The sequence below is a fragment of the Paroedura picta genome, chromosome 13, assembly GCF_049243985.1.
Source record: "Paroedura picta isolate Pp20150507F chromosome 13, Ppicta_v3.0, whole genome shotgun sequence".
In the NCBI taxonomy this organism is placed as follows: Eukaryota; Metazoa; Chordata; class Lepidosauria; order Squamata; family Gekkonidae; genus Paroedura; species Paroedura picta.
The window spans coordinates 6,039,395-6,054,478 of NC_135381.1; the positions used below are offsets into that span (position 1 = coordinate 6,039,395).

At 48.9% G+C, this 15,084-nt stretch overlaps 1 protein-coding gene across 3 annotated transcripts in view; it reads left to right on the forward strand.

The window, feature by feature from the left end:
• Positions 1-15,084, forward strand: part of MMP17 (matrix metallopeptidase 17) — a 115,940-nt gene that overhangs the window by 90,136 nt on the left and 10,720 nt on the right. For all 3 annotated transcript variants that reach the window (XM_077308378.1, XM_077308377.1, XM_077308379.1), the window contains 2 exons: positions 3,789-3,915; positions 12,639-12,922. In XM_077308378.1, coding sequence (XP_077164493.1) covers positions 3,789-3,915; positions 12,639-12,922 — 411 coding nt within the window. The remainder of the gene's footprint in view (positions 1-3,788; positions 3,916-12,638; positions 12,923-15,084) is intronic.

The following is a 15,084-nucleotide window of genomic DNA, read 5'->3' on the forward strand; positions in this document are numbered from 1 at the left end:
ATCTAAACAGCTGAGTGGTCGGGAACAGGCTGCTCCCACGGCTCAGCTGTTTTAGTGACTTCCACTGGGGAGTTTGCTCCCTTGGAACCTCCATGAACTGTCTTAAAAGTCCACGTAGGCTCATAACTGGGTTGCAGATTGCAAACCGACCCAAACGGATCATGATCACATATTTGCAAGCCAGTTCTCACAGGTGTCTGTGCTAGCAAAATGCTCACTCTTAAAGGCCTCTCTGCCACTGTTCAGAGCAATTGAGACTCTTGTCAAAATACTTCCGTAGGCCCTGTCGGTTGGCATTGCAGATGCATCTGACTGGCCACTGTGGGAAACAGGATTTGGGGTGGATTAATGAGACAGAGGGATGAACCAGATCCTATGGGATGAAATTAATGCAAAAGAAATTCCGTCTAAACCTCCGGAAGAAGTTCCTGACAGAGCGGTTTCTCAGTGGAACAAGCTTCCTTGGGAGGTGGTGGGTTCTCCATCTTTGGAGATTTTAAAACAAAGGCTGGAGAGCCATCTGACGGAGAGGGTGATGACATAGAGGGTTGGACTAGATGACCCAGGAGGTCCCTTCCAACTCTATGATTCTATGCCAGGTGTTTATAGCCCACACAATGATTTTACTTTTTTTGCCATTCTTCCACGGAGGACAGAGCGAGAGTTCAATTGTCTTCCGTTCTCCCATTTCATAGCCTCCACAGCTGTGGGAGGTGGGTTTGGTTGAAGGGCCAGTGGTCCCAAAGGTTTTCAACCTGGGTCTCCCCAGTCCTTTTCCGCCGTTCAAGCCACCATCCCAAATTAGGTGTCGGTATGGGGCAGCTTCACATGTTCCACCTCCTGCCAGCTCTGGGGAACATCGCACAACCTCTGTGGCTGTTTGTGCAGTGGAGGGCTTCTTGCAGCTGTCTTTGGGAGAGCCAGGGGTGTTTCTGCACCAAAAAAAACCCCTGTATCCGGTCCCAATTGCAGTTCCGAGGAAGCAATTACATGGCTCAGGTGTTTTGCCACCCTGCGTGTTGGACAACCCGAGGCGGGCAATTATTTCCCCAGCTTTGCTCGCTTCTAGGGGTGCCGCGGTGTCTCGGGAGAGCTTTGCTCTCCCCTCCCTCTGTGAGACCAACCGTCGAGACAGCTGCTGTGTTTTCTGCTTTCTGTATTTTTTCCCCTCTTTCCTCTTTCCCCCTACCCTACTTTAATTACTTGACAAAACTAAGGGAAACAGCTTTTTCTTTATACTAATAGCTCGAGCAAAGCTGGCCTTATGCAGAGCTTAAATATTGCTTCATGTTGATTAAGTTTTCCGGTTGTTGAGCTTAGGGGTGCAAAAAACCGAGGGGAGTTATTTTAAAAAGACCCCTTTGGGAAAGCCAACTGAAATACAACTTTCTCAGAATATTGGCGAGGTTTTTACGCCTGTCTGTAAATACATATCTCCGTACCCTGTTCCATTTTCTCCTTCGGGTCTCTCCTATTTGTTGATTTCCCGCTCCTCCACATGCAGCCAGATGGGTGAACTTGGCCGGTCACAGTTCTCTCAGAGCTCTCTCATCTCCACTTCCCTCCCAGGGTGTCTGTTGTGAAGAGAGGAGTGGAAGGTGATTGGAAGCTGCTTTGAGACTCCTTTGGGAAGTAAAAAGATAGGATTGAAAGGCCTTTCTTATCATTATTTTTTTCCTTTCTTTAATTTTTGGTCCGCCTGTTAAGTTCTGGGGTTTAGAATCTAATCAGACTAGACACAGGAAACAAACATATTATTACTACTATTATTTATTTCATTTATTTGCTGCCCTTCCCAACGGCTCAGTGCGGCTCACAAGACTTGAAATACATATACAGGTAAAATAGAATGTGAGATTTAATTAAAATTACCATTAAACTGTGCTGCAGGAGAATCTGGCCCAGGATCTGCATGCTGTTTGGAGATCTCTCCCCACTGCATGCAGACCCGGATGGAAGCTCTCAGCTCCAGCTGCCCAAGCCAGTCCTGGGCTACCTCCTCTTGCAGCTCAGTTTAAACCAAGCAGGGTGAAGAACCAGCTCCAGGTGAGGCAGTGCAGAGCTCCTAGCTCCCGCCAACCCAGCTGATCTTTGGTATAGCTTAATATACCCGAATAAAAGCTAGGAAAAAAATTGGTTTCATTTCGGCTCAGCTATATCGGTAGCCAGTTAGATTCTCTGGCCTGTATTTGGCTTAATTCAGCCTTTCTCAACTTTTCTACCCTTGAGAAACCCCTGAAACCTTCTTCAGGATTCGAGAAACACCACAAGTGGCACAATCGTGCAGAATATGGCTGGGAAGCACAGCTGTGGACACGCCCACCCAGGCCCCTCCCCTTCCCACCCCCTCCAGGCCCATAATTGGCCATTTTGGGAGAGGGGGAGTCAACATGATTATATATAGTCATATCAGCTTATAAATGTTCAACAGATTTAAAATATATATGTATAAATTCATTAACTCCCAGGCATTCAGGAAACCCTTCCAGGGCCATCAAGAAACCCCAGGGTTTCATGAAACCCTGGTTGAGAAAGTCTGCTTTAATAATACCCGGGAAATACTGGTAAGGTGTTTTCTGGTGTTTTTTTCCGGCTTGGTTTACGCCGAATGCACACCTCTCGTCTTAATGCAAATTATGGCCCAGTGCGTTTGCTATTGACTTTTTTTAAGTGCCGGGAGTCTCTTAGTGTCTTGTCCAGCTAGACCCTTGTGAAGAAGGTTAAACAACATTCAATTCACCGGACTGACTTACACACAGGCAAATATATAGATCGGGAGAGGGAGAGAAAGCCAGAGTGATAAGCCAGAAGTTCTAACAGCAGACTTACATCTGAGACCCTCTAATGCACTAAAAACAGTGGCAAACTTGTACAGGGCAGATGTAATACATTTATTTATCAAATTTATATGCCGTTCCGTGACCGTCTACCCCAATCAGGACTCAGGGTGGCTAACCGTATTGAAAACACAACATTAAAGACAGTACAAACGATTGAAAACCCTTCCCCATTAAAAATCCCCCTATCTCAAATTTATGACATATTTTTATTAATGTTTTATTACTGTTTCATTGCTGTTAAACTACTGTAGTTTACCACCCTGAGCCACTAGGGAAAGTAGTATACAAATTTATTATTTATTTATTATATTTATATGCTGCCATGCCCAGAGGCTCAGGGCAGTTTACACAATCAAATTGATTGATTGATTGATTGATTGATTGATCGATCGATCGATCGATCGATCGATCGATCGATCGAACAAACAAGCAAACAAACAAGCAAACAAACCTAGCCACCCTCAAACAGGACAGGCTAGATATCCATCTGACAGAGAGGCTGATTCTGTGAAGGCAAACGGGTGGCAGGTTACAGTAGATGAGCCATAGGGATGTGAGTGTCCTGCATAGTGCAGGGGGTTGGACTAGATGACCCAGGAGGTCCCTTCCAACTCTTCTATGATTCTATAATTCTAGGACATGGGTGATTTTCAAACAGCGGTTGGACAAATACTTATCCGAGATGCTTGAGGCTGATCCTGCATTGAGTAGGGGGTTGGTCTAGATGGCCTCTATGACCCTCTAGGATTCTATTCTACGATTGTATTTCCAACAATCTCATCGGTCACTAGGATGCTATTGGGCTCAAATCTAGCCTTTCTACTGCAGTCCAGCACTGCTACCCACTAAATGTAGTTTCTAAGTCAGGGAGGCTCCCATTGATAACATTTTGGGTCTCTTGTGTCCTTCCAAGACAACAGCTCACCTTCCTTTTTTTTTGATATATAGATGAAGCCACATTGAAGTTAATGAGGACGCCTCGGTGCTCTTTACCCGACCTTTCCGAATCGGAGGCGAGGAGAAAGCGGCATGTGCAGGTGGTGACCAAGTGGAGTAAAAGGAATCTGTCTTGGAGGTAGGCATGTGGCTCAGTACACTTTAGGGGCTTTGTCAGGGCCCGTTCTCACCTGCAGGCTCATCCTGTTGCAGATTTGCATGTGTGTGTTTGTTCTCCCCGTAGAATTTTCCAGCCTGGAATCAAAAAGGGAACAGAGCTATTCGAACAGCGGAGACTGGTCGCTCGAGCGAATAAGAGATTTTAACTATTTCAAATGCTTTAAATGCTTCAATGTTATTCGTTTTTTCTGCCTAGTGGTATCTGGAATTGTGGTACACTGCCCCGAGATGGCTGTCCAAGAGGGGCGGTTAAAAATCGAATCAACCAGTCAATATGCAAGGAGGGTAGGGGCACCAAGCTGTTTTGAAACCTTGTATTAAGACGAGAAACCAACTTTGTGAGGAGGAGAGAGAGAGAGAGAGACAGTCCTAACTGTCTAACTGCTCTTCTGCATTAATTCCATCTGTTCTGGAGGCAAGCCAGGAGGAAGTGTGCTCACCAGAGCAGGAAGTCTCCAACTGAACCAATCAGAATTCTGGAGGAGACTGAAAAAATACACGTGTGTGCCTGTTGTTACTCACCGGGAGCCAACCGGGAAGGCCAGGCTATAAAAATAAAATTATTATTATTATTATTCCATGGTGGTCAGACCTCTTTAAGTATTTGAAAGGTTGTCACTTGGAGGAGGGCAGGATGCTGTTTCTGTTGGCTGCAGAGGAGAGGACACACAGTAATGGGTTTAAACTTCAACGATACAGGCTAGATATCAGGAAACAAATTTTCACAGTCAGAGCAGTTCAGCAGTGGAATAGGCTGCCTAAGGAGGTGGTGAGCTCCCCCTCACTGGCAGTCTTCAAGCAAAGGTTGGATACACACTTTTCTTGGATGCTTTAGGATGCTTTGCGCTGATCCTGAGTTGAGCAGGGGGTTGGACTAGATGGCCTTCCAACTCTATGGTTCTGTGATTCTTAGTCTGACAAAGAGCGCTTGCACTCGAAAGCTCACGCCTTGAATAAATCTTTGTTGGTCTTAAAGGAGCTACTGGCCTCTGGTTTTATCATGGCAGAGAACTGTGTTTCCTTCCCTAGCCTGAGCTCAGTCGCTCTCCTCTCCAAGCCTCACCTTCTTCCCTCCCCTCTTACGCTTTCAAGGATTTATTCAAGAAACCCGCTCTGAATATTTCGAGCACACGGGAACGTTCGACCCGACATCAGCTTCAAACAGCATTGTTTATGCCCGGCATAAAACAAAACAAGGCCTGGCCTCTCGGAGGTGGCTGGAGAATTTACTCCAGTTCGGCTGTCTGCAGTGGGGTGATAAAGGATGCCGGTCAGGCAAAGCAGATTGACCTCGCCAATCAGGAAAAGAGAGATCGGGAGGCCAAGCAGAGAGCTGTTAGAAGGGCACCAGCTGCTGTGACTGAAGCGTTTTTTTGTGCTGGGACGTGCTGAATGGGCTGCAAAGTGGGCTTTAATCGGCATGCTGAGTTGGGCCGCCATCTTGGTTGCATCTGCCATTCTGTCCCTTTCTTATGTGGCAGGAGAGAAGAGAGCTTTAAGGAAACACGGTACAAGAGATGATGTTTTAAGCATGTTTGTATTTTGAGTAAAGATTAGCATTGTTAATTGAATTTAATAGAATCATAGAATAATAGCGTTGGAAGGGACCTTATGGGTCATGTAGTCCAATTTGCCTGTGTCCTTAATGAAGTTTCTCTCAACTGGCATTGCATGTTATGGCATGCATGGCCCAGCCTGACATTAGTATCAGAGCTGGCCCTCGTAACAAATGAGCTTGACACTTCTGGATTAATATATAAGGCCTTAGGGACTTCCTTTCCTACTAGTATCTGATGAAGAGAGCATCGCCTCACAAAAGCTTATACCCCGGAAATTTGCTTGGCCCGCTGGACTTAAGGTACAGCTGGACTTAAATCTAGCCCTTCCCACTGCAGCCCAGCATAGTTCCCCTCTGAAACGATCATCTTGGCCGTCAGAGTGGCCAAGCGAAAAGCACAGGGTGGGGTACCGAGTCCCAATTTTAAACGGAATGACGTCAGCCAGGGGGGGAAAGGCTTGAGTCATAGCGCTCAGTACGAGGTGGGGAGGTGTCAAGAGGCTCCCTATTTTTGTCTGCTTGACGTCGGAGGCGACCGCCTAATTCGTTGCCAGCCGAACTTTTAAAGCTATCTTTAGCGGCCTTCCCGTGCAGAAGAATAGAGTCAGCAAAGAGCGTGTCCGGTTGCACCGAAATCGAGGGCCAAAGAGAAGCATCCGGGGTTTGCAGTGGATTGATTCTGTTTTGTGGACTTCCAAGAACGGTGTTCGTTGGAGCTTTCTTTCCCGGGGGATCAGCTCTGCCAGAACTCTGGGAGCCGGGCCGGCACGTCTCTGCTTGTTGAGAGTGGCAACAGTGCCCTCTGCAGCAGCTTGCAAAACAGGATTGGTGTGAACCCAGAGCAGGGTGGGAACTTGTGACTCACAAAGGCATGTCCTACTATTGCTCTCCCTTTTTGCTAACAGAGAGGCTGATCCCTCGTTTTCCTTCTATCCTTGCGAGAGAGCTGTGCTGCGAGTCCTGATTCGTGCCAGGAGGGGATCTGAGTAATTTCTGGCTTTTCCAAGGACGAGCAGATTCCACCCCCCTTTTCCCATCTCAGTCGCTTTTGAGGGACCTGGGACTCTGTCTTGCATCCTGCACCGTCTGATTTAAGGCTTCCCGCTTGGGGTGTTTACGAACTGCAAACTCCGTGCCCTGAAATGGCTTCTCCCCCTCCCTCCTTGCTGGCTTTTTCGGTTCTGAACATCCCCACCCAGTGGAAAATTCGGGAGGGGGCTGTTCGCAAGCTTGTTCGGAATTTTGCAGAAATTAGCCAGGCCCTCTTGAGACAGTCATGACGGATCTAATATTTGCTTGCGTTCTTCTTCCACTTGCCTGCCTAAATCTAGAGTCCACAGCCTTTTTGAGCCGGTGGGCACCTTAAGGATTTAAAACAGGGCAACAGACATAGCTACAAAAATGGTCACAGAGGTCCTGGCTCTGGTTGAGGCCTGGCAGATGTCGTTGGGGACAGGGACTCCCAGTAAGTGTGAACTAGATGACCAAGGCGCTGTCTGGGGACATACTGGGAGAGGCGGTCCCGCAGATAAACTGATCCCAGGCCACATAGGGCTCTGGAGGTCGGTACCAACACCTCAAACCTGATCTGAAATTCTGCTGAAAGGCAGCATAGCTGCTGGAGGATCAGTTAAATATGTGCCCTCCATGTTGTCCTTATCAGGACTTGGACAGCCACATTATGTACCAGCTGTAATTTCTAGCCCAGGCTCAAGGGCAACCTCAGGTTTGTAGACCCCTTAGCAATCACAGTTGTGACCGTTCAGCACCACAGGGACCCTGGAACTGCAGGGGTAGGCAAATGCTGGCAGGGGCTCATGGGAATTGTAGTCCATGGCCATCTGGAGGACCACAGGTTGACTACCCCTGCTCTAGCACATGTTACGTCTGCAATTAGGACAAGGGTGGCCAAACTGTGACTCTCTGGATGTCCACGGACTACAATTACCATGAACCCCTGCTGGCAGGGGCTCATGGTCATTGTAGTCCGTGGACATCTGGAAAAGCTACGGATTGGCCGTCTCTGTATTAGGCTCAACCGCTCCTGCCCTCCCGCCTATTTCCTCTCATAAACACAGAGAAACGAGGGGGGGACAGTGTGGGCCCAGCCTACAGACTGACTCAGCGCTTTCCTCTAGAAGCCAGCACGCCTCCCCCTTCCCGGAGACTCACCCCCGGGTGCCGTCAGTCTGTTTAAAAGGACCCGTCCCGGCCTCTGAATCATCATAATTCGCACAGGCCTTTGAAGCCAAAACAGCTCCTCCGGTAGGGAGGACTCCCAGCTTGCTGGAAAATGTCAGCTGGACCGTCAGGGAAGCTGGAGGAACGCATCACAGCGAGAGGCAGCAAACAGCCCCCCCATGGCGAACGTAAATTAGAGGCCAACAAAAATTCTCCGGGAAGAACCCCTTACTCTGCCTTCGCGTTCTCAGGCAGGAATGAACGGAACCAATCCTGCTGTCGTTCCCCAGTGTGGTTGCACTGCGGTGTTTCAGAAAGCTATCAAATCCCACTCCACACACCATGTGCAGAATGAACACGCCTGCCACCAGCACATGGAACCGTGCACATGTCGTTTTCCCCACACGGCTGTATGTGGCAGAAAAATTCCTAAAAAGGGGTGTATTTTGGCCTTTGGCCCCATTGTTTCCGGTGGGGTTTGACAGTTTGAGCCCTCGTCTGTGTAATCGAGATAACTGGCATGCTGGCTAAAATCTTCTCCTGTCTGTGTTGGTTTTGTATGTGGCAGTAGAACATTTTGCAGATAGAGCTCTCTCAGCCCCACCTCCCTCACAGGGTGTCTGTTGTGGGGAGAGGAAAGGAAGGCGATTGGAAGCCACTTTGAGACACGTGAAGCCTGCTGGGTAACCTTGGGTTGGTCACAGTTCTCTCAGAGCTCTCTCAGCCCCACCTCCCTCACAGGGTGTCTGTTGTGAGGAGAGGAAAGGAAGGCGATTGGAAGCCACTTTGAGACACATGAGGCCTGCCGGGTGACCTTGGGTTGGTCACAGTTCTCTCAGAGCTCTCTCAGCTTCACCTCCCTCACAGGGTGTCTGTTGTGGTGAGAGAAAAGGAAGGCAATTGGAAGCCACTTTGAGACACGTGAGGCCTGCCGGGTGACCTTGGGTTGGTCACAGTTCTCTCAGAGCTCTCTCAGCTTCACCTCCCTCACAGGGTGTCTGTTGTGGTGAGAGAAAAGGAAGGCAATTGGAAGCCACTTTGAGACACGTGAGGCCTGCTGGGTAACCTTGGGTTGGTCACAGTTCTCTCAGAGCTCTCTCAGCCCCACCTCCCTCACAGGGTGACTGTTGTGGGGAGAGGAAAGGAAGGCGATTGGAAGCCACTTTGAGACACGTGAAGCCTGCTGGGTAACCTTGGGTTGGTCACAGTTCTCTCAGAGCTCTCTCAGCCCCACCTCCCTCACAGGGTGTCTGTTGTGAGGAGAGGAAAGGAAGGCGATTGGAAGCCACTTTGAGACACGTGAGGCCTGCCGGGTGACCTTGGGTTGGTCACAGTTCTCTCTCAGCCCCACTTGCCTCAAAGGATGTCTGTTGTGGGGAGACCAAGGGAAGGCGATTGCCAGACATTTTGAAACATATGGGCCCTGCTGGGGGACCTCTGGAGTCCCGGGACTCTTTGCAGGGAGATGGATTGGTGGATCCAGCTTATCCTCCACCTGCCATCTGCCAGCGAGCCACAAAATGCTTCTCTGCTCTGCGACTAGTCTGGGAACGAAAACAAGCCGAGGGATTTGCAGCAGCAGCTATAGCAGAAGCCACAAGTGCTGGGCCCTTTCAAGTGCTTGCTGGTGCTGCACTCCGGGGCCAAGCCTCCATCTGCAGCTCTGCCCCCTTGTTGCTTTGCTCCCCTCTCTGACCATCCGGCAGGCAATTAAGCCGGTCACCTTTAATTACCCATCAGCAGGGCCCTCGTGTCTTCCAACCTTTTAAATAAACAACAAAAAAAACAAAGCTTAATTGGGGGAACGAAGTTAGCTCTGGTTTGACATGCCAAGAAAAGCTGGATCAGGCAGCCGATATAAATTTATGTAAATCGAGACGACTGGCAGCGTTTCCCATTTCCTGTCTGATGGGTTCTGCTTTGCCCGTTGCAACTCTGGAAGAAGGTTTGCTCAGAGCTCTGAATCATTCAGAGGCTTGGTGGGCAGCCTCCTTGGAGAGCAAGCAGTGTCACTGTGGTTGTGCATGTGGTCTTCTGATTCCATGGGCACACAGGCTTCTGTCGCTCCCATTGCAGCCTCATTAGCAGTTTCCATTCCCAGGGGAAACACAATGGGAGGAAGCATACCAAGAGCAGTGACTCAGACAGAGGCACAGCTGCAACCCTCTCTTGTGTGGGAAGCGTTGTGGGCTCCTGTGAGAACCTTGGTGTGATTTAATCAATTAAGTCAGCCTTTCTCAACGTTTTTTACGTTGAGAACCCCCTGAAACATTCTTCAGGCTTCGAGAAACCCCATCCACCTTCCCCCCCTCTCTCTGTCTCTCTCTCTCTCTCCATCCATCCATCCATTGCCTGCATCAATCGTGACAAAATAAAAAATAGGCCAAGGCCAATTGTGCAAATAAACATCGTACCTACGGTATATAAATAAGCCACAGCCAGCGGTATAAACAAGCGTTACATTATATTGTGTGCATCTTAAGAGCCATCAAGCGGCTTCGGACTTAACAGCGGCCCTGTATGTTTTGTACTCATCTGAAAATTCCCCAAACATTTCGTCAACAGACTGATTCCTGAGAGTCTATTAAGCTTCCGAAAGGCCAACAGATTCCTCAGAAGAAGCCTGTCGGTGAAACGGGTGGGGAATTTTCAGCTGAGCATTAAAATATTATTTTAGCTTTACTCGCACCATGGGCCTTGGCCTGCTTTGTTGCTTTGTTTTTAAACATATCTATTTGACAGCGGAAGCCACCAGCAAGGGGAGGGAAGGAAGCCATGTTTCCTTCCCTCACTGACGTCTTATGGGTAAAACCAGTGGGAGGAAGGTTTAGGATGGTTAGGGCTGATCCTGCGGTGAGCAGGGGGTTGGACTAGATGGCCTGCGTGGCCCCTTCCAACTCTATGATTCTAAGGGGCAACTGTGATCACCCCGAAACAATTGCAAGGTTAAAGGGGGAAGGAATCTCCCACCTCCTACAATCTTGTCTCCAGTTTCACAATAAAAAAGCTGCATCAGGGATTTTCCTCAAGAGTTCGGCTTCAGACATCTGGTGACTTTCCTTGACGAGTCCAAGGGATGGTCTGCTGAGCCCAGCGGGGGAGAACGAAGGGCCACGTGTGCGGAATGGGGAGGCCCCAGCCTCACCTGCACTTAGAGATAAACAGGCTTTTATTACCCTTCTGCAGCTCTGGAGGGAATTCATTAATTAATGCTCCAGCTAATGGCTTTTCTCGATTGGACCCTCGAGCTTTGTGCAAGCTGACTATTAACCAGCCTCTGACCTGCGGCGTCAAAAGATAACCGGATCGGGCCGGACTCTGCCACGCAAGCCGAACAAAAAGGAACTGGTTTCCAGAACAGGTCGCTGGCTTGATTGCTTTGAGCCTAAATCAGCAGCGTTGATCAGTATGGGGGGGGGGGTTTGGGGGGGGAGGGGGGTAATTGCTGATTTCGGCAGCCGGCAGCTCCTGTTTGTTCCTGGGGTGCCTGCTTCCCCCCCCCCCCCCAGAGTGGAGTGTTTCTGCTTGGCTCGCTCCTTCCACCACAAATACCACCGGTCCCTTGCTCCCTGCTTCTAATCAGAGGGCTCAGCATGAAACTGTTCCTGGTAGATAACTGGCAAAGACACAGAGAGAAAGAGAGAGAGGAGGAGGAGATGGAGAAAAACCTGAATTTCCAGCAGCCAAAGATGCTTCTTTGGACCCAAACCTGAATTTCCAGCAGCCAAAGATGCTTCTTTGATGACACATGATGATCTTCATGTTTTTTTCTTGCCTTTGGAAGCTAGCAAGCAAGGAAAGAAGAAACGCAGCCTTGGAAGTGACCAGATGTAACCTGAGTAGTGGCAGAGGGGAGAAGACCATAGAGGGCATGTCGGGAGGGGGGGTCTCAGAAGTCATCTAGTCCAACCCCATCCTCTGAGCACTGCTGGAGGAAACACCTATAACGTCTTCAGCAGAGACGTCAAGATCTCTAGTGAATAGAGTTGCCATGCCGGACGTCAGCTGTCCCTTTCTGTGTATTACACCTTTGATAAGGGGGCAGCTGCGTTCCAAAGGTCTGGAGCAAACAGGTGAGCTCCTGAAAATGCTGCTGAAAATCCAGTATCCAGGAGAGGAATAGGAAATATTTGCTGGCTGAGGATCCTGCCAGTATTAATATTTTGCAGGAAATATTTGCTGGCTGAGGATTCCGTCTATACGAATATATTGCAGGATCCGAACCAGCCATATCAGAAATTCCCTCCCCCGTTGTCAATTGAAAAAAAATGTTATTTATAAAGGTGTGTATCTACAAAATGACCTCTGAGGAAGCTAAGTATGATCGAAGTGCGTTAGGTCTGAACAGGTTTGCAGGGTACACACTGAGACGTTTCATGTGTGCCTGATAGAGAAGATATTCTTTTATGGTTTTTTAAACACTTTTGAGCTCTAAGAAGAAATTGTTTCTATCTTTCTGTGTCTGGCTTTATCCCTAACCCTCGTGGTTCTCACCTGTTTTCCAGGTTGGGTTTTTATTTCCCTTTATGTCCCTTGTTGAGCTCCTGAAACTGCCTTCTTGGTCGAGCAATGTCAATTTTGCCTTTTATTTATTGTACTAGGCGCCAAGCCCGTTGCATTCAGGAATACAATGGGTGCTAGATTAGGGGGGTGGAGTGGAAGGACTCTGTGGGGTTCTCGAGGGCCCAACAGGTATGGTCAATTTTCTGATCAGCAGCAGCTCTCCAGGGTCCCTGAGGTCTTTCACATCACCTACTACTGGGTCCTTTTAGCTGTGGATGTTGGGTGTCTCAGTGCTGGGGCACAGCTGCTTCCCAAAGGTCAAAGGGGGAAGGTCCTGTTCATGAATGTTGACGCCGATTCCGCTTACTTCTTAAACGAACGGCGTTTTATTTGAACCATTTTCCTCCACTCAGAGAATTCGCTTCCTCCTTCCGTTCCAGAGTCCGCACGTTTCCCAAGGAATCTCACCTGGGCCATGACACCGTCCGGGCTCTCATGTACTACGCCTTGAAGGTGTGGAGTGACATCACGCCGCTGAATTTCCACGAAGTGGCGGGTAACAATGCCGACATCCAGATAGACTTCACCAAGTCGGATCACAGTGACGGGTACCCCTTTGACGGCCCGGGGGGCACCGTGGCTCACGCTTTCTTCCCCGGGGAACACCACACGGCTGGAGACACTCATTTTGACGATGACGAATATTGGATTTTCCGATCAGCAGGTACGTCCGGGTAAGAGAGCAGCTGAGAAGCCAGAGGGTACTAGAAGGAGAGCCAGTTTGGTGTTGTGGTTTAGAGCAGCGGTTTCTTATCTGGAGAACTGGGTGACCTTGGGCTCTCCACAGTTCTCTCAGCCCCTCCTACCTCACAGGGTGTCTGTTGTGGGGAGAGGAAGGGGAAGCCACACTGAGACTCCTTTGGGTAGTAGAAAGATACTGTGGGTGGTATTGAAGATGAAAGGGAGCAGAAGGGTAGACTGGCCTCCATCAAACTCAGGGGTTTTCATAAACATCTTGGTTTATTTTGGGAGTTTTCTTGACACAGGGTTTTCTAGAATGTTGCATAAGGTGGTGGTATCGCTTTCAGTCCTTTAGCTACAAATGACTAGCAGGGTCTTGGGTCTTTGACTAGCAGGGTCTTGGAGAATTGAGATTCTCTGCTGTGCTCAAATCTTATAAAGTCTTGCATTGCTCCAGTTTGGGCCAGAACCTGCCATGGCACTAGGAATAACATCTCTGCCACATTTTGCATCCTAGTTGAGGTTTTAATTCACTTCTTTAGCTATTTGCAACCCGTTTTTCTCGTCAATGAGACCCCAGTGCAGTGTATATCAGGGGTAGTCAACCTGTGGTCCTCCAGATGTTCATGGACTACAATTCCCATGAGCGAATGCTGGCTGGGGCTCATGGGAATTGTAGTCCATGAACATCTGGAGGACCACAGGTTGACTACCCCAGGTATATATCATTCTCTCTCTCCCAATTTGTCCTCATAGAAACAACTAGGTGAGGTTGCCTTGCATTGTCAACATTGCCGCGTTTGCGGCTGTCAGCTTTGAGCCGTCCTCACCCGGATTTTAGCAGCTGCGAATAAAGCTGCTGTCGTAATGCCGTCCCCCACTGAACTGAGTGGTAGAAAGAGGCCTTTCGTTCCGTTTTTGACAGCTCTGTACTCCGGGACGGCCCTTGACTGAGTCTTCTGGTCTGCTGAACGAGATGAATTGCTGGTCAAGCTCCGAGTCGCATTTTTTATCCCAGCTGTCTTCGAAGGGGTTTGCAGTGTCCCCAGCGTGCTTTCCCTTCCTCCGTCTAATCCTGACCACGACCATATGCCCTAGGTTAATCTGAGCCTGGCCCAGGCTTTCAATCTCACATTATGAGCCAGAAGAAAGACATGTTGCTGAGTCAGGGAAGTAGGAATTTCATCGGCACCCCCACTCGTCTGAATACCAGCTGGACAGGCGCATTGAACATGCCTATTGGCAGCAAAACTTCTCAGGGAAACAGTGCTCAATTCAGGGATCCAGCTTGGTATAGTGGTTAGGAGGGTGGGCTTCTAATCTGGCAAACTGGGTTTGATTCCCTGCTCCCCCACATGCAGCCTGCTGGGTGACCTTGGGCTCACCATGGCGCTGATAAAGCTGTTCTGGCTGAACAGGAATATCAGGGCTCTCTCAGCCTTACCCACCTCACAGGGTGTCTGTTGTGGGGAGAGGAAAGAGAAGACAATTGTAAGCCGCTTTGAGACTCCTTCAGGTAGAGAAAAGCAGCATATAAGAGCCAACTTCTTCAGTAATATCAGGGCTCTCTCAGCCTTACCCACCTCACAGGGTGTCTGTTGTGGGGAGAGGAAAGGGAAGGCAGATGTAAGCCACTTTGAGACTCCTTCAGGTAGAGAAAAGAGGCCTGTAAGGACCAACTCTTCTTCAATTCGTAATACAACCCAGCCGTTACGATGTAGACTGATCTGGCAATCCAGAAAAAGTATCCTGTGGATACTGGGAATTATGGATTTTGATGGTGTCCCTAGTTATGTGTCGCTGGGTTGACAAAGACATAGAAAGTGCCAGGCAAGGCGGGACACAGCCCCATAACCCAAATCAGGCGCTGTCTCCGTCCTTATCTTTGATTGATTCTCTTCTCCCTGGGCTCTGCAGGTGGCATAAAAATATCTGCCAGGTTGTCAGTTCGGCATTAAGATATCTGGAATCGTGCCTCTGATTCAGTCATTCTTCGAGGCCAAGCGGTTCCAGGCAATTTTTTAAAATAAAACTCTTTAGGAAAGGTGCAAATGAACTGTCATAAACAAAAGATGGAGGTTCACAAAGGGGAATAAGAATTATCTGGATACCTAAGAATGGTGGAAAGCTAACTTGATGTTTCAC